At 32.8% G+C, this 23,002-nt stretch overlaps 2 protein-coding genes across 5 annotated transcripts in view; one reads left to right on the top strand and one right to left on the bottom strand.

The window, feature by feature from the left end:
• Positions 1 to 14,670, top strand: LOC138942577 (protein no-on-transient A). 2 transcript variants are annotated; one of them, XM_070312912.1, is made up of 14 exons: positions 1 to 380; positions 1,888 to 2,064; positions 2,195 to 2,413; positions 2,625 to 2,926; positions 3,180 to 3,475; positions 3,559 to 3,749; positions 4,001 to 4,082; positions 4,329 to 4,348; positions 7,261 to 9,776; positions 11,699 to 11,746; positions 12,055 to 12,130; positions 12,378 to 12,445; positions 12,759 to 12,808; positions 13,155 to 14,670. In XM_070312912.1, the coding sequence occupies exons 1-9, from the start codon at positions 156 to 158 to the stop codon at positions 7,480 to 7,482; spliced, it is 1,734 nt and encodes a 577-aa protein (XP_070169013.1). In that variant the 5' UTR covers positions 1 to 155; the 3' UTR covers positions 7,483 to 9,776; positions 11,699 to 11,746; positions 12,055 to 12,130; positions 12,378 to 12,445; positions 12,759 to 12,808; positions 13,155 to 14,670. The 2 variants fall into 2 exon arrangements, with proteins under 2 accessions (XP_070169013.1, XP_070169019.1); XM_070312918.1 differs by lacking the exon at positions 7,261 to 9,776.
• LOC138942597 (cilia- and flagella-associated protein 298) overlaps positions 13,449 to 23,002 on the bottom strand; it is a 52,327-nt gene continuing 42,773 nt past the window's right edge. For 2 of the 3 annotated variants that reach the window (XM_070312942.1, XM_070312951.1), the window contains 3 exons: positions 22,538 to 22,728; positions 20,505 to 20,824; positions 13,449 to 17,275 (listed from right to left, as the gene is read on the bottom strand). In XM_070312942.1, coding sequence (XP_070169043.1) covers positions 17,212 to 17,275; positions 20,505 to 20,824; positions 22,538 to 22,728 — 575 coding nt within the window. In that variant the 3' untranslated portion in view covers positions 13,449 to 17,211. The remainder of the gene's footprint in view (positions 17,276 to 20,504; positions 20,825 to 22,537; positions 22,729 to 23,002) is intronic. The other variant, XM_070312960.1, reaches the window with a different exon arrangement.

The following is a 23,002-nucleotide window of genomic DNA, read 5'->3' as shown; positions in this document are numbered from 1 at the left end:
GCACTCGTCGTTCTCTCTTCGCTGTTGGACGCTGTAGTGTACGTTTCCTCCGGACGACGGAACAACGGGGAAAATTTCGGTCGCAGAGAAGCTTGAGGTTTTCACTGGCCATACCAGCCGAGGAGACGACGGTGAAGAAACCCTCCCTGACAATCATGGCCGGAACGGAGACTCCGAACGTAAAGTCAGAGGCGGCGAGTGCACCAGCAGAGAATAGCAACGAGAATCCGCGCGAGAGAAACCCACCGGGCGGCGGAGGTGGTGGCGGTAATCGTGGACCTCGCGGCCGCAAAGGTGGCACGCGTTTTTCAAGTCGTGGCGGTGGCGGCGGAATGGGTGGCGGAATGGGCGGCGGCGGCGGTGGTGGCAGAAACGAGGCGGTAATTATTTTTCCTAGTATTTTCCTGAATTTTTTTTCTTTTTTTCTTTTTTTTTTTTGGAAATATTGCCCGCAAAAACTTCGCGTCATCTCGGCGCCATGTTGATGAAATGAAACTAATTCGTTCACGAGCCGGTCGCGTCCGCTTATTTCTCGGACGATATTCGAGGGCCTAGATTAGCGAAATTGCATTTTCTTTATACGAGAGCAATTCTAGATGAAGGATATCACTCCAAAATTTTTCGACGTGAGTTCGAGAAATAACTTATGCAAGAGAAATGCGTTTTCTAGAAAATATAGCGCATGGTTATTGAAATTGGAATAAACCATGCGTTTGCGATTGACATACTTTTATACGCTTACGATGCCGCATTATTTCGTTGAATCCGGTAATGTTTAAATATTGAGCAATTGATATGAATCATCCGTAACGTACTTTTAGAGTCGGCCGAATAGATATAAAATGGCGTCCCTGCGTGCAAAATGGCGGTTCATCTTCCTAAAATTCCGCGTTGCACGTGCTTCTCGAAGAGCTTGAGATGAATATTTTTATCGTTTAGTGAGAAGTTAATATACGATTATAAAAAAACTTTAATAAACGAATGAATATTTTAAGAAATATATTAATAACGATATTTTTAAATAAAATGGATTAAATATAAAGATATGTGTAAATGAAATATTACGGAAAATCTAGCTTTAAATTATTTTAAAAGATTTACATATATTGGATTAGTCAAAAAGTTTGATTCGATTTTCAGTAGCTCACATACATATAAGCAGCAATACTGATAATGTTTTTATATTATATATACGATATATATGATTATATGTATAATTTTAAAGATGACAATTTCAACTATTATTAGCATTAATGCATTTATATTGCAGTTAAGTGCTGCATTTAATAATTAAAAATGAGCGGTAATAAAATGAATTTGCGTCATATGTTATTTAAGTTTAGCGAAAATGTAAAGATCTTTGCTGTCATCAACCGCATCGTTAAAGTTTTTGGAAAAATTGCAGTGACTAGTTAAAACAGTTAGAACATGATTAATTAAATTGATAATAATTAAATCATTATTTACTTCAATTGGGCGTTTAGTGCGTGATTTATATTCTAAATTAAAATCGCCATGTTTAAAATGTGCAAATCATTTTTTAACTGTTTTAGTAGTCACCATAGTATCTCCATAAACTTTATAAATGCTATTGGTGGTAGCAGAAATGTCTTCTTAAACAACATATATCGCAAATACACTTTATTAACACTCATTTTTAATTATCAAATGCAGTATTTTAACACTATGTAAATGCGCTAATGCTATGCACACATAAAAGCTAAAATTGTCATCTTTAAGATAATATATAATATATAAACATTATTAATATTGTTGCTTATATTACGTTATGTGTCATCATTTATTGAAAATTGAATTGAGCTTTTTGACTAACCCAATATTTTTTTATAATCTTATTACATGGAAGTAATTATTTAATTTTAATAGATGAAAATGAATGACTCCATGGATGGAGGGATGGATAATCCATTGCCTGAAAGTGGAATGGGTGGTGGCATGGGTATGGGCATGGGCATGGGCCTGGGCCGCGGCGGTGGAATGCGAGGAGGTGGAAGAGGTGGTCGTGGTGGTGGCGACAGAAACATGGCCAACAGATCTCAAGATGTAAGTTTATATCTAATATTCTTTATATATATATATATATATATATATATTTTCTATATATAATATATATGTATGATAAGTACCTTTTATCAAGATAGCTGTTTTTATTAGATTTGGATGTTACTTTCAGGATCGATTAATGGAACGAGTCATGGCTATTGGTGGGCCCACTCATGAATTACCTCCGCAGGACACGACGGAAAAGAAATTTAGTGGCCGGAATCGTTTATATATTGGAAATTTGACAAACGATGTGACTGAAGAAGAAATACAGACTATGTTCCAAAAATATGGAGAAATATCTGAACTATTCGTAAATAAAGAGAAAAGTTTTGCTTTTCTCAGAATGGTAATTACAAATTATATATAATTACTTTATTATTAAATTATATAACCTCATAAACTTTTCTTATTACAGTATGAAATGATTATAATAATTACCGTTTGATGCACTATGATGAACATTTTTGGCTGTTAAATTTTGAATGATTATTATTAAAATATATAACACTCTTTATAGCGGTATATTAGAAGATAACTCTTTTTTCTTCTATTCCTAGGATTATAAAGCAAATGCTGACACAGCAAAACGTGAATTGGATGGTACAATGCGCAAAGGTCGTGCACTAAAAGTACGTTTTGCCCCTCATTCATCGACGATCAAAATAAAAAATCTCACTCCTTGGACATCCAACGAACTTCTCGAAAGAGCCTTTGGAGTATTCGGCGAAATCGAGCGCGCGATAGTTAAAGTTGACGAAAGAGGCAAAAGCACTGGTGAAGGAATCGTTGAGTTCTGCCGAAAACCATCCGCTCAGCTGGCTCTGAGGAAATGTACAGAAGGTTGCTACTTTGTCACTGCGTAAGTTTTTAAAATTTTTCAACATACTTTAACAAATCCCCGACGCCACGCTTGTTTGATGTATTGTAATCTACAAGTGCCTAATGTAACAATTCTAGGGGTATAGAAAAATACAGTTTCACATAGGAAACATGGTCAATTAAATCTATAATTTGCTGTGTGCTGACACGTGAAACACAAGATTATTAAGCTCAAAATAATTATTGATATAAAAAAATCGAAATTAAAAAAATTTGATTCTGTCTTATTTTAGTTCTCTTCGACCAGTAGTCGTGGAACTGTTTGAGCAACAGGATGACGTGGATGGTTATCCTGACAAGAATCTGCCACGCAAAAATCCAGAATTTTTCAAAGCACGTGAAATTGGGCCGCGCTTTGCGCAATTAGGAAGCTTCGAGCACGAGTACGGTACACGATGGAAGCAATTACACGAACTGTACAAACAGAAAGAGGAGGCATTAAAACGGGAAATGGCGATGGAAGAAGAAAAATTAGAAGCTCAAATGGAGTTTGCCAGATATGAACATGAAACAGAACTTTTGAGAGAACGTATGTATTTTAATGTGTGTACTAGAGTATTTAAAATACTATCTTTATAATCATATAAATAATCATATTTTTTTATATTGCAGAATTGCGTATGCGCGAGGCGGATCGCGAAAGACAGAAAAGAGAGTGGGAAATGAAAGAGCGACAAGCCGAAGAACAGAGGACTCGCGAGGAGGAATTAAGACGTCGCCAACAGGAAGAAATGGCGATACGGATAAGGAGACAAGAAGAAGAATTGCACAGGCGTCAACAAGAGAACAATTTGTTTATGCAGGTTTGTTGAAATTTTTCATGCTCGTAATATTGTACAGAATGGAAAATAACCATTTGCAAGGATTCAGAGAAAAATACATCTTGTGTGGGAAGCTGTAAGCTTGTGTTAAAGTTTTGGACTTCTCACACACGTTGCATCTTTCTCTGGATTCTTAGCAAATGATAATTTTCTACCCCATAGTTTTCTTAAAATGATATTAATTATTTGAATTACTATATACTCTCTTATAATTATCTTTTTTTATATTCAAGGAGCAAGCAATCCGTAGTGGAAGCGGAAAAAATTACGATTCTGTAAGCAACAATGATCGTGATGGATATGGTCAACCTGATGGTAAGTGTTGAATTGTTATATAAGAAAAAGAAATTGTTCAAAACTATATCAAGATATAATTAGAACTGTAGTATAATTTTATAAAATTTATATTATATATATATATATATATGTGCATAATTATAACTACACACATATACAAATTACAAATTGTGAGAGAGTTATATATCCATTTATATATATATTTTTTAGTGTATTGTTATATTTTTACATCTCGTATTATATGATATAATTGTGTTATTTCAGGCGGAAGCGGCATACCTGTGGTAACGTATCCCTTTTCTTTACTACTTTGTTTTTTAATCCATATTCTAGCATTAAGTTGTTCTTTCTTACGGGATTTAATTCTTTTTTTCCATTCTCAACTTCGGTACAACTTTGAAATATATTCTCATGCGTTTTGCGCAAACTTTAGTCATTACAATGAGTGGAATATTGCGTCATGCATGATTTATTGCAAAACGCAGATATTGATGTGATATATAATACCACAAAGTTAAATCAGGAGGGTTAATACAATATTATCCCTAGTATTATTCCCAATTGAGCATGCTCTTCAATATAAACAGAATTCTAATGTCTGCAAAGTCAATATTAATATTTCTTTCATTATTTTGATTGCAATCAAATAATAAAGGATCATAAAAATCGATTTTTGATAATTGTAACATGTGGAGGAATCAATGATGTGCATAATGACATACTTGGACAACGAAAAACAACACTTCAGTATTACATGAAGTGTCAATACTGTAACAATAACTTTTTAGTTATATTCAAAATAATATTTATCAATCAACATTGCTCTATGCAAAAAAATCTAAACCTATTATATAGCTCTATATTAGATATTATTATATCTAACTGAAAGATGAGCATATTTCTACTGACGATAAATACGGTTTCGTTTCGCATCTTAAGATGCACGAATATCTCAATTTATAAAATTTATTGCTCGCTTTATGTGTGAGATCATCCATGGGAAATGCCGACGCCAATGATTTTATTCTGAAACTTTTACTTGAATCTGATTTTCTTATTACATATTGCCAAGTGCATTATGTATCCGAACAGCGCAATATCTAAATTTTACTGCAGGGTTGGGACAAATTGATAAACTGCAGTTTTAATTATAAAAGAAGCTTTTTACTACTCTCTGCTACAAACATTGTTAGGATTAGTGGTGAAATAACACCGTTAATTAACCCCGACAATTTTATGAATAAAATTTACTTGACAGGTTTCGCTATATATATATCGATTAATTAAAATATAATTAGGATATATAGAAAAACTTATTTTAGGTAATATTTCTGGTCTTTCGAAATTGACTTATAAGATAATGCCAGGTATAAATTAATGCCTATCATTATGATAACCTCTTAAACTCTTCGTATACACTTGCATAGAAATTACTTAGATCTACAAATACAAATGCCACATTGGTCTCTCCACATGATTGCAGACAGGAGACTCTGTGATCTATTATTCTGTTGTAGCGTTAAGACCAATTTCGTTTACTATGGAACATCTACCATGAAACGTTCATAATTTGGTATCGCGGCGTTTATCATGCTTTCTGTGATAAATTAATAAAAGAAATAATGCGGCGAAATAATACAGTTCCATAGTAGCTATGTATTATATATTGACCAAGAAATGCCCAACTAGACTTTTCTCTATAGTTTTATTAAGATATTGAGACAAAAATATCTCAGGAAACTTAATTCTCATATATCTTGGCAGATTCTTCAACTAGATTGATTTGAATTTTGTCTATTTGTTTTAAACTTTATAGGACTTTAATACTTGAAAGCATATTCTTTATACAGAATGTTAATATCCATGCACATTGTTATATGTGTATGTTTATATAATAATATTCATATTTTATATTATATAAAATAATATATATATATATTTTATATATTTACAATAATACTGACTTATGCAATACAGTACGTATTTAAAGTACGAGTACTAAAAAGAAGTTTGCTTAGAGACCTTGATCACGCCTCTTTGCTACTTACATTTGTGCTCGGAACTTAAAGATTACGTAGAAACTTAATGTCAGTACCTTATTCTTAAGCAACGGAAGTTATTTTCAACTTCTTTTAATGCGTGAAATTGATTTATCACATGATAAACCGATGAATTAACCACTTTTTATTTCGACATATCTTGATATGCATTTATTGATACAATTCCTCATTACTTTGATTACGAGGTATAAACACGTTCGTAAATTCTCTATCCAATATACAACAATTATGTGACTACTTAATAATTGTTATACTTTATTGGGAGTGGGAGAAAAACTTATTTAAATTAACCATGTAGAATATAGGCGTACAAACATGGCGTTTGTACTATGTACATCTATACAGGGAACACATAGACAATTTCTGCTTATCGCTATGCGATATGTAAAATGAAATGGACTTTATCGTCACCCAATTTATAGCCTTCTTGATACATACTAAACATATTAATTGCATTATTACAAAAACAAAATAGCAATAATCCTTATAATAATTTATCGTTTAACCAACTTATCTTTCTTAATCATACTTCAACTGTAATTTGAAATTCTCAGTTCGTTGACACGTAATACAATCGCAGAGCGATTGTATTTATTGTTATGTCCGCGCGAAATGCAGTTTTCAAGTTTTTTACTCTTGGATCGAAGTAGTGTTTAAGAGGATAAATTGTATGAGATAAAATTATGGAAGCATAGTAAACGATTATACACTGATATTTATCCATTGATATTGCCCTAACGAAAATATTGTCTGTTTCGTCTATGTTGGGCATTCTCTTGGTCTAATAATTAATCGATGTCACAGAACGTATACCCGCCAGAAAAAAAAGAAAATCTATATTAATAAGAGCTGTATTTAATGCAGTGTAAACTGCGCACATCAACGGACAAACAGCAATCTAACATTGTGTTTTCCCCTTTCTTTTCTATGTGATTTGACGAAAATTGACGATGACCTGTGCTGCTGTCAAACATGGATGGTCGCCCTGAACCGTACGGAATGTACTTATGGTACATCCGCAAATCACACGCACACACGCGTATTGTGCATTTCTCTGTGATGTGCGAACGACTTTCTCATCAATAATTACCAACAAAAATTCCCATACGATTCTTATTCTTTGCATATTTCTATAGGATCCAAAATCCTTCATGGATGCGTATAATAATATGGATCGCGGTAGTCGAGGGGGAGGTGGTTATAACGATGACCGCGGACAGATAATGGATTTAATGGATATGAGGGTTGATATGGGCAATATGGGTGGTAGTCGCGGTGGTAGTGGTGGTAGTGGACGTTGGCAAGGAAACGATCGAAATCGCCCAGACGATTATCCTAACAAACGCCGACGATATTAAGCAATGCGCAATATGGAATCTTGTTCCGTTGATTTCTTGAAGCGACACTACAAATTGTACTATGTCCTTCATTCATTTCTCTCACTTTTATATCACTTGGCTATCTTGATAACCCAAAGAGGAAATGGAGAAGGAGTAGTGTAAAAAATGGAATATGATTTATAAGAATGATATTAGACATCATCCAGAATAAATATTCCGATTTGCGAATATTCGAGATGCGTGAAAGTTTGGATTTAGACGCCATAGTGTTTTGATACTTTGACAGATTCTGTGTCCTCCAGATGACATTTCTTCTCGATGTACTCTCGTTAGATATCAACTACAATATATTCAATTATTCAGAGAATTAATGCCATCGATTTACTTATACGTTTTAGAAATCTGCTTCAAATTGCTGTTTATACTGCTGAGAAATCCATGCAAAATATCATTAATTCAAAAGTAATATTTCACATACATTATTTTATTAAACACAATTTTTTTCGCAATTTCATCTTCAACTCGTGTTCTGACTTTAAACACGTCATAAATTTGAGTCTTATACTTCATAGTTAATGTATTTTATATTTATGATAATAAATATGAGGAAACCATAATCTATATATCATAAATATATATAAAATCATGAATTTGAGTTATTATAGTTAATTTATCTTATATTTATATGTTAAATATGAGATAAATTACCTATGAAGTAAGATTCAAAGAGATGATTTATTTGAAGATGTTTGGAAAATGTAAATAATATTAGGATAACAGAGTACAACTTCATTTTTGCCTTTGACTTTTTTTTTTTTTTTTTTTTTTTGGCGCCATTACTTTATTAAATTTTTCATTGTAGAAATTTGGACAATATCATTTATAATTATTCTTTCTCTCATAAAATTAGATTATATTTAACATAGCAGGTTACGATATTATTATCTTTTTGATAAATTAACTAATGAAAAATTAACTTTTTTATAAAATTGGATTTTCTTTATCTTATTGTTTCGTACTTTACCTAAATTATGAAAACAATATTAATGTATAAGTGACGACAGACGTCATGACTGGAATGAAATGATTCCAAGCAAAATCTGCACTTGCTTTATTCTGAAGATTAGTATTATGTCATTGTCTAAGTGTGCTAAGCATGGTGAACGCATCATGATAGGCAAATTTGTCAGTTCTTAAATATCCATCAGTGATTATTTTAGTATAAGATATTATATATACACATATATACACACATACGCGCGCAGTATATTATCCGCAAATATAATATTCAATACTTTGTGAAGAAAAAAACTTGATCTATAGAGAAGCGTGATTTTAAAAATAAAGGTATACAATATACAAATTTATATATATACATATTAATTTGACTGATTACTATCTATTTTTACTATCTATTACTCTATTTCTTTCATATAAATTGCATACATAATTGATTTTAAATTACAGATTATATTTCTCTTTTGCTATTATTGTACATAAAATATTTCCTGATTACAGTTTTTTTACTTTCAGTTCAACGATTTTCTATATCTTCTATAGACAAGATTTTACATTTTTTTTTAGGTTTTTTTTAGTTTCCTGTATGCTTTATGATTATTTATTTATTTTTTCTTTTGTGTTAACTACGTGTAGCTGAAAGATTTAAATTGCTTAAAATTGTACTTCATGTATAATTTGTGTATGGAAAATTTAAAATTTATAATAATTGTCATTAAACCGATGCGCGCATCGTAAGTTTACAGAAATTAAAATATGCTATTAGAAAATATCGATAAAAGAATATTTTATACTAGCTAAGTATCTCTTTAAAACAAATTTTCTAATAAATGATTGTGAAGTATTTGAAACAAGATTTATAAAAGTGATTTTGATAAGAATCTGCAATTGTTAAAAGAGTTGTATAATTAATTTTCATTATTTAATTATACATATGAAGTTTTTAATTCTTATACAATGGATGGTAAAAAAAACATTCTTTATACAAAAACAGTCTGATATTAAACGATCTGCGGTTCAAGGATCCTCTATCAATGTAATTTACATTTTCATTATTTGTGACGATATTATGACAATTTTGTGTATTATCCTGATTCTTTAAGAATCGCTATAAATAATAAGAAAAAAAGCATTGTTTGAAGAATCTTCCACGTTCCCATATTTAATAACGACATAATATTCATTTAGAACTGAATATAATTAATGAAGAATCTTTTTTAACGGAGAAGAGACTGCAATCACAAGATAAGCTTACTTACTCGAAACTGCTAGTCAATGAACTACCTGTTAACGAGGTGAGTAAATTTTGTAAAACTGTTATTATATATATACATATACATAATTTTACTTTAATCTTCGGGTGGGACGTTGAACCATTAGCAAAAATTACAAAGTGATCGTTTATCGATTACTCAATATGAGTCATATTTTAATCACTTTATATACAATTATTTTTGTGACTTTTAGAACATATGCATATATGTTATGTGAACAGACTGTATGGGGATTGCTTTGTAACATTTGCTGACAGACTTTATGTACTGATAAAGTTGATTGGAATTTATATAATAGGTTAACAAACATGCAACTAATATTGTTCAAACAGATGATTTTACACTTCGTAATGCTTTTATCTTCTGAGACTCATTTCATAATAAATCTTATTCTAATAAATTTTACTCTAAATATAATCATATGTGACAAATTAAACATTTGATCAGCCTAGACGGTACTTCTTTTTACCTATGACAACTACGATATGTGGACGCGTACTTTAATAAAAGGTTGTCTAGGTCTAGCTATTGAAATCTAGGCTGTGATATAGAAGATAAATTTAACAAATTCTTACTTTTATGTCACTTTGAGTGACAAAAAATATAAGGTGGTATATATTTTATATTAGTTCTGAGAAAAATAATTTTTTTATATAGCGATGTGATATTATTTAAAAAGTAATCTTGTGAAACAGAAAATGTGTGAATATTGACTATGTAAAATAATTTTATTAGGAAGGGAACGATTTTTTAGCACACATGGATATTATATCTCTACTATGACTAAATGCGAGAAAAACGCAGATATCTGTAATTCCCTAATCCTACGATGCAACTTTATAGCTATAAGAAATATTTTATAATATAAACTTGTATAAAAAGAAATCTGAAATAATTCGGATTTCAAAAAAATTTTTTCTCGTAGTTAATAACACTATGATCTCTTCAAAATTAGTTCCTAGCGCAAACATAGTCAAAGTTAGTTGCGACTAATACTTGTTCTTTCTCGCACTGTGAAAAAATAATCAGTATTCTGCAAAAAATTTTTGAAATTCTCGATACTATTTTAGGTACATATGTATTTTTGTGTACATTGCAATGTTGTATGATCAAAACATATTAAGGTGGGTATACACTTAGCAAACGAACAGCGAATGCGAACGTTCGTTGTTACCATTCAGCAGATCGAACAGAACGTTCGATTCGCATTCGGCTCGATTCTCTTATGAGGCGGTACATCAAAGACAATTCGTGCGAGAAAAACATTCAAAACGTTTCACAAGACCTTCGTATTCGTTGTTCGTTCGGTGTTCGTTCGCTAAATGTAGACCTACCTTTACGGGATATAAAATACACTAAAAATTTAATCGTTTTGTATAACGAAACTTAAAATCATTTTGAAGCAAATTAGAAATTACCTGCTATAATAGCTTCTTCTTTTTTAAATCAACATTATACAGTTTTTATGATAATCGCATAATAACGGCATATTTATAAATGTTTTAAATGTCATAGTTTTATAATTTCAACACATTTAAGCAATGTAAATGAATTTTATAAATCTACTATACCTGAAAAATTATTTTCTTATATTTTCTATGTTTTTATAGATCAATATATATATATATATATATATCATGAAACTTTGCGAATCACACACACACATCCACATATATACATTTACAATTTATTTAAAACATTTATATAATACAAGTGTTATTTTTAATTATATCACCGTTTTATATAGCGTTAAAAATTATTATGCTTGCATTAAAATATTGACATAAAATATATAATGCTATCAAAGTTCATCAAACAAATTATATTTTGTGTTTTATAGGCTGAAGTTAATTATACATGAACGTCCAAGTTTTTAAAATCTAAATCACCTAAAGACAACATTCTTAACAAGTGTATATTTATCAAATGTTATGTGTTTTCAGATTAGCGCACCAGCTGGTTGAACAGAAAGATCATTCAGAAATATATAGGTAGTTTTCAATATTATATCTCTCTCATTTAGTTAGCTTTAAACAGTTTTGACAATTAGAGCCTATATGTGCGATTAAATTTCTTTTGCGTAAGTGTGTATAAAGTTTGCTTATTTTATAATAATTTGTGCTATATCATTAGCTGATTTGTTCTTAATAAAATTTGCACATTATAACATAAATATTATTTATTTCGAAAATCTGTGATAGTAAAACAATCTCAATGTACTGATAAGCTTGGAAAATTTTATCGATATTGAGGAATATTCTTTACATCTGATAATATATTTTTTTCTTATGATTTACAGTCTGGTATCTTGAAACAACGCCCATACTCGACATTATTACATGAAGTACATAATATCTAGTCCGTATACAGTTAAGGTTTGTAAAATTTTTAATATACTTTGCATGCACACATCTACACATAACATATATTTTACTGTATTTTATTTTACTGATTTATTTATTATGATGATAGATTTTTTATAAATGATTCTGATCTAATGATCTAATGATTTATAATTGTCCTAACGTGTACTGAATCTAATCGAGACATGATTTACATGATTAATACGATAACATTACGCATATGTTGTTAACTTTACTATTCTTTATTTTTGTGTTAAAGGTCCATAATGAAGAGAAGAAAACGCAAATTGATATGATACATAGAACACATATCAATTATAATTAAAGGTGAGAATATTGTTAGAAATATTTATTTTTAAAAAAATACATGCACACACGTTTTAAAAATATAATACATATTATATGTATATCCTAAAAACGAATGATATAAATATGTAATATCTAATATTATAATTTCATCAATATTCATATAAAATATCAAGACTGCAATGATGATATTCTTTCGGGGCTGAAACCTGATGTCAAAAATCTAATTCCAACGTGTACATTTTTTTATCTGAAGCAAGTCTTGAATTATATTTTGCTCTTCTTGGTTAATTGGTTATTTATTTCTAATTTTTAATTAAAATGTTTTGTACAGGGATTTCACGAGACACTCAAGAATATCTCTCGCCAACAAGTGAAAGAAAGGTAAGGTTTACTACTTAATTAACACATAAAAAAATAAAAAAATTTGACACAAAAAGATTAGGCATGATAGAAAATATGAATTGAGTTAGGCTGTGCTTTATTAATGATATAGTCAACTAAATTTCTTCTAAATAAAAAAAAATATTAGTAACATCTTTTATTACAAAAACATAAATAGATTACATATATACAAATAGCCTTTTTATGTAATAAATGATCTGATGAATTGGCTAGAGTCCTGAATGAAAGATGATAAACTATTCGTCATATACTGATATTTGTATGGCATTTCAATTTTTATCGTGAATTCTTTTTTACAAAAGTAATAAATTTTTGTCTGTTACAGCCTTTTTTTACAGTGATGCAGTGATGCGAAGGGAGGAAACTTTATTTAAAAATTCATATTGAATTTTTTATATCTGAATAAAAATTCTCTTAATAATAATAATAATAATAATAATAATAATAATGTGTCAAAACCAATTTATTCTATCACAAAAATTACCATGTAATTTGATTCATATATTACATAACATAATGCATAATTATTTAGCGAATATGAGATTGAAAGTGACAAACGAGGATATATTAGGTAAATTTAAGATAAAAGGAAGGTATAAGAAAACCCTAATAAAATATATATCGTGAAAAAAGCTTTGACAACATTTTATTGTTAACCGCAGAAAAAGCCATATACACTTTCACACGAAATCGATCATAGTTCGATAATAATATCGAAAAATTCATAATAATTGAAATGTACATAAATATAAAGACGACGACGGCAATGTTGCATGTTCTTCTCGTGTGTGCAAGAACTGTACAAAAATTATTTTTTGCAAACACACTCGTTGAATAACTTATTCAATGATGTTATTCAGGGCAACTATATATATCATTTCTTTTATGTTTTTCTTTATTTTAATAAAATGATGATGCAAATTACGTTCCGAGGTGCGCTTTTATTAAGTTTCATAGAGCTTTAACTTCACGTATGAGATGCGATATACTTAAAATCGATAATCGAATACACGGCCGGAGCGGGTGGAAGGAACGATTTTTGGTGTTTTGCGCTTCTATAAATCTATCTAATCCTATGTACTTTAGCCGCGACGGTCAAGTTCCATATATAATATATATATATTTATATATATATATTTTATATATATATATATATATACATACACATACACTATCCGAACGCAGCACGCACTTTTATATTTATATCGCAAGTTAGTACAGATCACTGAACTTTATATACTGGAACGCGCATCAACGAGTCAAAAGAGATTTTTTTTTAAATTTTGTTGTTTTTTCACAGTAAAATTTTTTAATAAGTTTCTTTTAGGTTCTATAGATAAAGATTTGCTTGATCATAATAAACACTGATTAAAACTTTTAACAGAGCTTATACAAAGCTTTCAATATGCTCAAAGGATAGATGCATACTCCTTTTTTTCTCTTTTGGCTCACTTTTTCCATATAAGAAGTATATGGGAAAGCGTGTTCTGTAGTACATAGAAAGTTCGCAGAAATTAACAACAGCGATTTAAAATATTTTGACGTTGCGTGCTCTATCGTATAAGTCTCTATATTTTTGTTATAATTATATATAATATACCTCTTTTGTTCTAGAATTCTCTTTTGCAGCGACTTTAATTTTTCACACGATATTTTATTTCTCTCTTGCTATCGTATTGCTCTACCAATGCCTCGAGAAACTTGCGCTCAACGTGTGTCAATAAAATCTAATCGATTATTTTTCTTTCTCCCATATTCGTTCAACATTTTATCGACATTTTATATATCAATTATACTTTTGTCTCTGTTAATACTTATTAAATATTCTTTTAATTATTGTAGATCACAGACAACTTGTTCTTAATCCATAAAAACAATTCAATTATCTTTTCTTCTTTTTTATAGATTATCGATGTGTGTAGAATGTGCCTTTCGTGATTGTATGTGACGTGTATATGTGCATGTGTGTATATGATCGCAGAAATAGCACGAATTCCGAAAGCGCGAATCGATGTTGAGCATTGATTACATGCATGATTTTTTGTACACTTTGGCCAATTTAATGTCGCATGAAACATTAATATTTTCAAGAGCTCCACAAGCGTCGTAAATAATCGCGAATAATTTATCCTTTTTAATGAAGCATTTAACGTTTTGATACAAACATTATAACGAAATATTCAGATATCTTGAGATAATACTTTGTTATTCCTAGGATCAGTTTCCATGCGGCAAACGTTTGGTCAATATTCCAGGCGACGTTAGCGCTTTATAAAATCATAATGCAACGTACAACTAATTATATTTGCGGTTGATATTGAAACGATAGTAAGATAAGCCGTTCTTTTTTTTTAAGTGTTAAAACTAGCACGAAGCTCATTACTGACATTGATTGAGATCGTGATTTATAAACCACAAAGCTCAAATATAAGTTTTGCCCCCTTTCGAAAGGCTACGAAGTAGCTCATTTTTATAAAAATATAATGTTAATATACAAATAATACTGAAAAGATTTAGGTAACGACATCTGTTTCTTTTAGCCTCTTGATATTATTTTCTTCTCTTGCTTTTTCTATAAAAAAATTTGCATCATAATTTATCTCGTTAGAGATGTAAAAAGCAATAACTCAGCGCATCTAAAAACAGCGAGTATTTGCATTTGTGCTCGCTGAAGTTTGCTCTTTTGTCATGTATATATACCGCTATACGTGTTTCTTCGCCTTGTGTGTTACTCGTATCGATTTAAACGCGCGTATATATATGGTATACATTACAGCAGTCGTAAGACTCGCGAAGTGGTACCTACGTTTCTTCGAGCATATGTATCAGTCAGGTACCTGAAAAAACGTTGGAATTTGTGCGTGTGGAGATCATAATATATATAATATGGACGAGGCCGCAACGGGGTGCGGGGGTGGACTCTTGCGAATCGCGCGTTTTATACTTGCAAAAAAGCGTGTCGCCAAATTTAGTTAGTTTAAAAGTAGAACGGACGTGGTGTGTCGTGGTCTGATAAAAAGTGTCTACGATGCATAGGTGAGTGGACGCATCATGATCACACAGCAAGCGAATTACCTGATTAATACTCGTAACGTTTAACGGTAGTTTAGCTTATAATGTTTACTGATTAAGTTTTTTAGTCCATAGATAACTCGTGACCCTAATATACAGATGCGTGTGATGATGCGAGTTTGTTGATCCTCTTCACGCATCTTTCCCTTCTTTTTTTTTTTTCTTCCTTCCTCTGCATTCTCCGGACGTCCGCTCGGTATCGTTGAGTGAACCAGAGAGAGAAAGAGAGCCATTTGTTTATATACTCGGAGTGCACTTTCGTTGCAAAAATTCATATCGATCGTTTTGAGAAGCACGTAGTCCGTCACTTGGTGAGATCGAATCGTTCAATAGTATATCAATCTAGAAATTTACGATTCGCCCAGAGACAGATTTATAATCTGCCATTTTATAAACTTTTATTCTGTGTAATGTATGTAAATATTTTTGACATTTATCATTTTTTCTTTCATACATGCATCATTTTCTTCTTTATTCAGAAATAGCGTGGATTTCAATGTTTCTGGACTTGTGTCGCTCCCAAAATGACAGATCTTTCTTTTCCCTCCACGCAGGACGATCATCTGCCGCCGCAATTGTGGAAAATCGCTCAAAAATATATAGCGTGTACGCTGTGAACGCGCTTGCATATACGACGTAAGGACAGATTCTTCGTGTTTGCGTAATGCGATAGGCACGAGATACACGCGAGCTGGTTTCGGATCGCACTTTGACAAAGCTACGAAGAAGGCATCGTGCGAGGTAAATCAATTCCGGCACGCGGAATAAATGGCTTACCGCGTGCCAAACGTTAAACATTGCAAGAAACGAAGAGAACTTTTGCGGCGTATTCGAGCATCGCACTCGAAGAGAATTGGGATTTTCTGATGCGCGCGGGCTGCGACAGAATTATATGATATACTTATGCGACTTCGCGCGATTGAGCTATTATCGAGTACGAAAAAGTTTGTCGCAAAATATCATCGTGATATCTGTAGGTGTAATCGGCGCTGTCCTTGTTAATCGGGAACAGATTTACAATAGAGAGAATGGCAGATTTATCGAGATTTCCTCTATAATCACCGTGTATTCGAGTTGTGCTCGGGGTACCGAGTGTGCCTCTGGTTCACTCTGTGAATCGCGAGGGTGGATTCTTTTTTTAGTCGATCCTGAGAGAAAGGTAACTTGGCTCTTCCTCGGTCGTTGAAGCTTCTTTAGCCAAGTTTTGTAGCGTCTTGATTTTTTTTTTTTTTTTTTTTTTTACGAACGCGACATGAGGATCGCTCAGTGTGGTCTCCACGAAATATTATTCAGACCTTGAAAGTGCCGCTTCAGACTGCCACTGTCGGCCCAGGGGGAGTCGAGATACTCGTCGTCATCGTCTTGCTCAAGTTTCTGTAAGGGAAAAAGATTTGCTTACTAACGGAGAATTATTATTTCTTTCGCCTTTACATAAATTCTCGCAAATTAAATTAAATTAACTTAAATAATTATTTAATTTAATTTAATTACACAAAAAACAAGCATTTTTAGAAAATCTGTAGTTAGTTAAATTTTTTAACACATTTAAAAAATGATGTTCATATATAATATTTATTTTTAATTATATTTATGATTACGACATTGTAACTAATATGTTACTCTCTCCATATATCAGAAGATTTTATGTTTTCTCTGTATATCTTAACTTAATTAATTTTCAACCAGTTTTTTACATATTACTTCACTTTATGAATTCAAAGCTTCGTTGATATCCCAAACTTGCTTCTCTATGTACCTACATAGAGCGCGAACGACCCTAATACCTCGGTTTATATAAGCTCGCATAGCATTCGTGAGCAGGGACCGCGAGAATTCGGCAACGTAGAGAAGCTGTCGTTCGAAAACCATGAAGAGGGTTGAGAAAGCAAGGGTGAGTTAGGCGAGGCTTGGGTGGTTGTTAGGTCGGAATCAATGTTCGCGTCCTTGCTTGGTTTCTCTCACGCATTCCGCATAAATGTCAAAACCACAAGTTCTCAATCGCGTGGGGACCGACGTCGTCTGATGATTGATCTTATAAGCACACGTGCAAACTCGTGTCGCACGAAAGCATGCGTCAAGTATGTACTCAGGTAAAATAAGTTAAATCAAGTAATTGGCCATTTACTCTGTAGGATAACAAGCTTTTTTAAGCTTCAAAATAAAAAAAAAAGGATTGTATCAAAATATTTTTTCTCTTATCTCGATCTTTTAATCTTATCTCTAATAAAATTAAATAACAATTTTTTAATAATACCCATAAGATATATTCACGCGAAGATTTCCCTATTTTACATTTGGCGCTTAATTGTAAAATTTGCCCAAGAGGAATTAAAAAGATTATTTAATTTATATAATTTTCTTTTTATATAAGAAATATAAAGCTTGATATATCTCGATATGCTACGAGAATAAAAAAAAAAAAAGATAGAAATATAATTTCAGCAGGAGAAAATTATATCCGTTCTAGCGCGAAGAAATACGATTTTCTAACACTGTGATGTCCAAGTAAAAGAATTGATATTCTTTATCTGTACATACAAGTATCATTTTCTTTCGTTTATTTCTAAATCATAGATTGCAAGTCTTTCTCTCCTGCTTTGCATAGGAGACTATTTGCTATTATATCTCCTTGACAAAGATAATTGAAATAAAAATATATAAAATTGTGTTGTGAGTAGTTCTTCAAGAATGCGATGAATGATTCGTAAACTTTTTTAGAACAGTGGCTCGTGCATTATTCACTCAAAAATTTATACCGCGAACTTTCACGGTATGCGCATGTTTTGGATGTTATTCATGACTTTTTGATATGTCTGCGAAAGATACATTTTAGTGGGATTACGGGAAAACACAAATTTGTCATCGCGTAACATAATCATAAATGTCAGATGAAAGTAATACAAGTGTTTGATCGTTGCTTCTGTCGTAGCCTTTTGAATGGTAGATATGAATCGGGTGCTTGGAATAGATTATTCTCCGTGTATGCAGTTGAATGGGTGGGAGAAGGAACGGCGACTCGCAGTCTATCCCGTGCGACCTATATCACCCTGCATCCCGAGTTGCTATTTATAAATAGATGCGCTATGGTAGTGTGATCGAAAGCACTTAACTGCTCCATCATTTTATTATATCGATAGAGAGCTTTTTTATGAATAAATTATTCTTATAAAATTAATCGAGCGCAAGAAAGAGGAAAATCGATGAATCGACAGAAATATAATGCGATTTCTACGTATCGCTCATAACATCCTACAGAAATTATGAATCATTTTATCCTCCGCGAATTTATGTTATCTCTATTCTACACTCGTGAAAGCGACATTCGATCACAATCGAAAGCATTCGGAGGTATTATGTTGGAAATTTGGATTGCTACAGCTTGAAATTCTCGTCGGTCATTGGATATTATTGGACAATATTATACATCCTGCAGGATTATTGTAATCGATTTGTCCTGATATTGGTGCTTTAGAATCCACGGGGTGATTAATTCCAATCATACCGGGATAACGTAGAGCAACGAGCAAACTGTCAATGAAAATGTCAATCTGGCAAATATAATCTTTCTTTCTATATACGCGATATATATGTCGATATTGTCTTTTCAAGCCACACATATTCACATGGGACAATGTCATGGGATTTAAAGTATGATTGTATTATTACACGAAGATTTTATCTTTCTCAGACTTTCTGAGAATATCGCTACTTGTATCATTTATGCATTAAATAAATGCCACTGAAGCAACTTGTCACTGAAGAGATGCACATTCATAGTAAACATCTTTACATACAATGCCCCCAAAACGTCAATATTGGCATCGATAAAATGCACATTGCACTTATTATTGTCAAATAACGTGTTTCTTCAAACTGAGATAGCTGGAGGCATATATAAATATCTCGAACTATCTGCGAATAGCTGATGTCGATTCGATTGAAATGTTAATCAGTTTTATATAGAACAGTAATGTTTGTTCACTTAGATAATCGAATACCTTAATTCTCTTGCCGCAAATGACGAGGGAAATTGACTGAATACTCATGCCAACGTCATATTTGAATGTATAAATCGTGCAGATTACGAAGTTGACATTTACGAAGCAGCATGCTATTTCTCATCGTGTTCATTCAGACAACTTTATGTCTGGCGTAAAATTATTGCATTTGACTGAAGTACTTAAACCACATTAATGTTACGACAACATAAATACCTTTCCCGTGATCAGAATAAGAGATACTTTTTTATCCTAAATTGTGAAAGTTTATTATTTGTTTTATTTTTGTATATCCTCGGTGTATATTTTTATCGAATAAAAACTGCGCGAAAGTAGCTTACTGGGGGGCTCAGACGAGATTATCGTTCTTAGAAAATAATTCTAAATCGTCCGCGCGATTGTGGTTAAGGCGATTGTTGAAGCCTATTTAAATCGACGCTTGTATAGAAAGCTTTCTCGAAGCCCTACGGAAGTTTACAAGAAACAAAAAGCAATCAATGGTCGAGATATAAGTCAAATAACGAGCCTGAACAGCCTCTTTACATCAGACACGTGCTCTTCTCAAGAGATAATCGATATTACGAGATTTTTGAAGCAGTGCTTACCCCTGAAGAGAGAGCGAGTTAGGAATCCCATCAAGACTTTCCCTGCTGACTTCGTCGGCCATCGCGACCTTGAGTTGATGCCCGAAGCTTGCCAGATCCTCTCTAAAGGCTTCACTTCCGGGCGTCAATGCACCGCTAGTGGGCGGCAAGGGTGTACCGTCACCCCCATCCCCTTCCTCACCCTCCTCACCCTCTTCGCCACCTACGAGGACTTCCTCGTCTTCGTTGTAGATCTTGAAGTAGGCGATGGTGAGATATATCACCGAGATTATGAAAGACGGTATCGGAATTGCCATCGCGTACACAAGGTTCATGTATACCTGAGAAAGCGTTTCAAACATATGACTCCGAGTTAGATGGAAACTAATACGCATCTGATTCTCAGTTAAACAGCGTATTTTTTGAAGAGAATGTCGCATACAGATTTTGATTGGAAGATTAATTGAAAAATTTTTACGATACATGTCAAGAGAGAGAGTTTCCAGATTACAGCTCTTAAAATTTTTTGTATATAAAGGACACACTTCTTCCCCTCCGCGTCCCAAGATTACTTTAATATTCCAAATCACGATTGCAAAAAATCAATAATATTCTTTAAATTATAATGCAAACAAACGGCGATAGTAAATAATAAAATTGTACAAGTTATTCGACAAGCAGTAACAAATTGTATGGTCAGTCGTATTAGAGGCGATATTTACATATATTGTGAGAAATTATTGTACGTAATTCAACAAGTAGTAATAGACCATTTGGTCAGCTATATTACAGGCGGTATTTATATTATAAGAAATGATTGTATATACGCGTAATTCAACAAGTAGTAACGGACCATATATGGTCAGCCATATTAGAGACGATACTCACATCGTTAAAAATGATCTAACATATTATTCTCAATCTCTTTAATTAATTTACAAAGATTTTTTCATTAATTAACAAACGTTTCTCGATGTTGCTACAGTCTCATCGGCAAAATATAGATCGATGATGGCTTATGTGAAATATATTCATTCTCCCACAAATTCAGCGAAAGTATACCCATTATTATCCACAAGCAATGTTATTCGCGACACGTAATTCCATTTCTTCCTGTCGTCCATTTGCTCGAAGGATTGGCAATACATTTACAGCATCGAGAACGCGACGGCGGGCCTTCGCGAGATCGCCGATATTATCGGTGTTTTATAATAGCTCGTCGACCGCGTACACTTGGAAATTGGATTTCTGTGCGCCGGGAGAAATTTTCCTTTCTTCCGGTCGGCGTACCGCGATGGCTTCCGTCTTTGTCATCGGTCGTCCATTCAACCGCTCGAAATGCATTGTCCTCTTCTCGTGCGGACGATCACATTTCCGTGCTTCACGCTTGAAAAAAATCCCTTTTCGCCCTACGATTGTTTACATTTCGCACATGGTAGCCTGAGATCAATCCTTGATAACGATGTAATTTTGGCGAATTCAATTTTCGATTAGCGAAAAGGAACATCTCACATCAATAAAGAAAAAAAAAAAAAAAACCAATGAATGTTTTGCGGAAACAAATGTGAGACTCGTTTATCGCACAGAATCGCGATCAAAGTAAGAACCGAGTGAATAAGTTTACTTCGTGTTCCAATTATTTAGAACTGATGCTGGATCCATCATTGTAGTTTATTTAATTATTTCATGTATAAATCTGTTTCGATCATATAACACGTTCTGTCCTCGATAGACAGCCGGCAGTATCGATTCTTAAGTGCATGTTTGTTCCCGGCGTAAACTCGGGCAAAAGTCACATAACATTTTCGCGTGACTCGCACATACAGAGCGAAAATTGCTGACTAATAACTCGGTCACTGCATATCAGTCTGACGGATGTCATCGCGACACGTGGGACGACAGGAATTTGTGTACGAGAATCAGATTTATTGATTAAAGAGAGAGAGAGAGAGAGAGAGAGAGAGAGAGAGAGAGAGAGAAGGAGAAAGATGCAAGAAGATGGGGATTAAAGGATCCTGCGTATGTAGAAAGTATTATTACAATAGTTTAGAGACCTGCCACATATCGAGGTCACTGATGACTATCCCGGGATCCACTTTCGAGTAGTAACAGCTAAAGTTCTGCCCTATGTTGGCGTACTGCCGGTAGAAAATACTGCAATTCAGCATTGGAGGGTATCCACAGCCTTTTACGTTGGGGAACAGCTTGGCCCCGGTGAAGTACCAAGAGTCGTTGACCATGAAACCTGCGAACTTCTCCTCGTTATTGTTCGGTGACGGACTTTTCCAGCGGGAATAGCGGAGGAACGAACTCGTACGGACGGAGAAAACCGCGTATAATGACTCTTGGATATAATACGCTCTTGTATTCAGTAACAAATCATGAAGGTTTACCAGAGGACGAACAAAAGTTAACTCTCCCGCAGGACCACTAGTTTTAACTCTTTGCCTATTGAATCCCTTTCATACATATCTGTTTCTAGCAAGTGTTTTTTTGTTCCTTTATATAGAGTCAATAAT

This window comes from Polyergus mexicanus, unplaced genomic scaffold (assembly GCF_030449975.1).
Source record: "Polyergus mexicanus isolate NDT 795.1 unplaced genomic scaffold, iyPolMexi1.0 SCAF_2, whole genome shotgun sequence".
Taxonomy (NCBI): Eukaryota; Metazoa; Arthropoda; class Insecta; order Hymenoptera; family Formicidae; genus Polyergus; species Polyergus mexicanus.
The sequence above is the reverse complement of the archived record's forward strand: the minus strand, read 5'-3'. Positions and strand labels throughout refer to the sequence as shown.

What these genes read in the sequence shown, in the direction of transcription:
- LOC138942577 (XM_070312912.1), top strand. Translation starts at nt 156, where the DNA reads ATGGCCGGAACGGAGACTCCGAACGTAAAGTCAGAGGCGGCGAGTGCA. An exon ending in AACAGAACTTTTGAGAGAAC is followed by an intron (nt 3,476 to 3,558) that starts GTATGTATTTTA and finishes TTTATATTGCAG; the next exon opens with AATTGCGTATGCGCGAGGCG. An exon ending in TGGATATGGTCAACCTGATG is followed by an intron (nt 4,083 to 4,328) that starts GTAAGTGTTGAA and finishes GTGTTATTTCAG; the next exon opens with GCGGAAGCGGCATACCTGTG.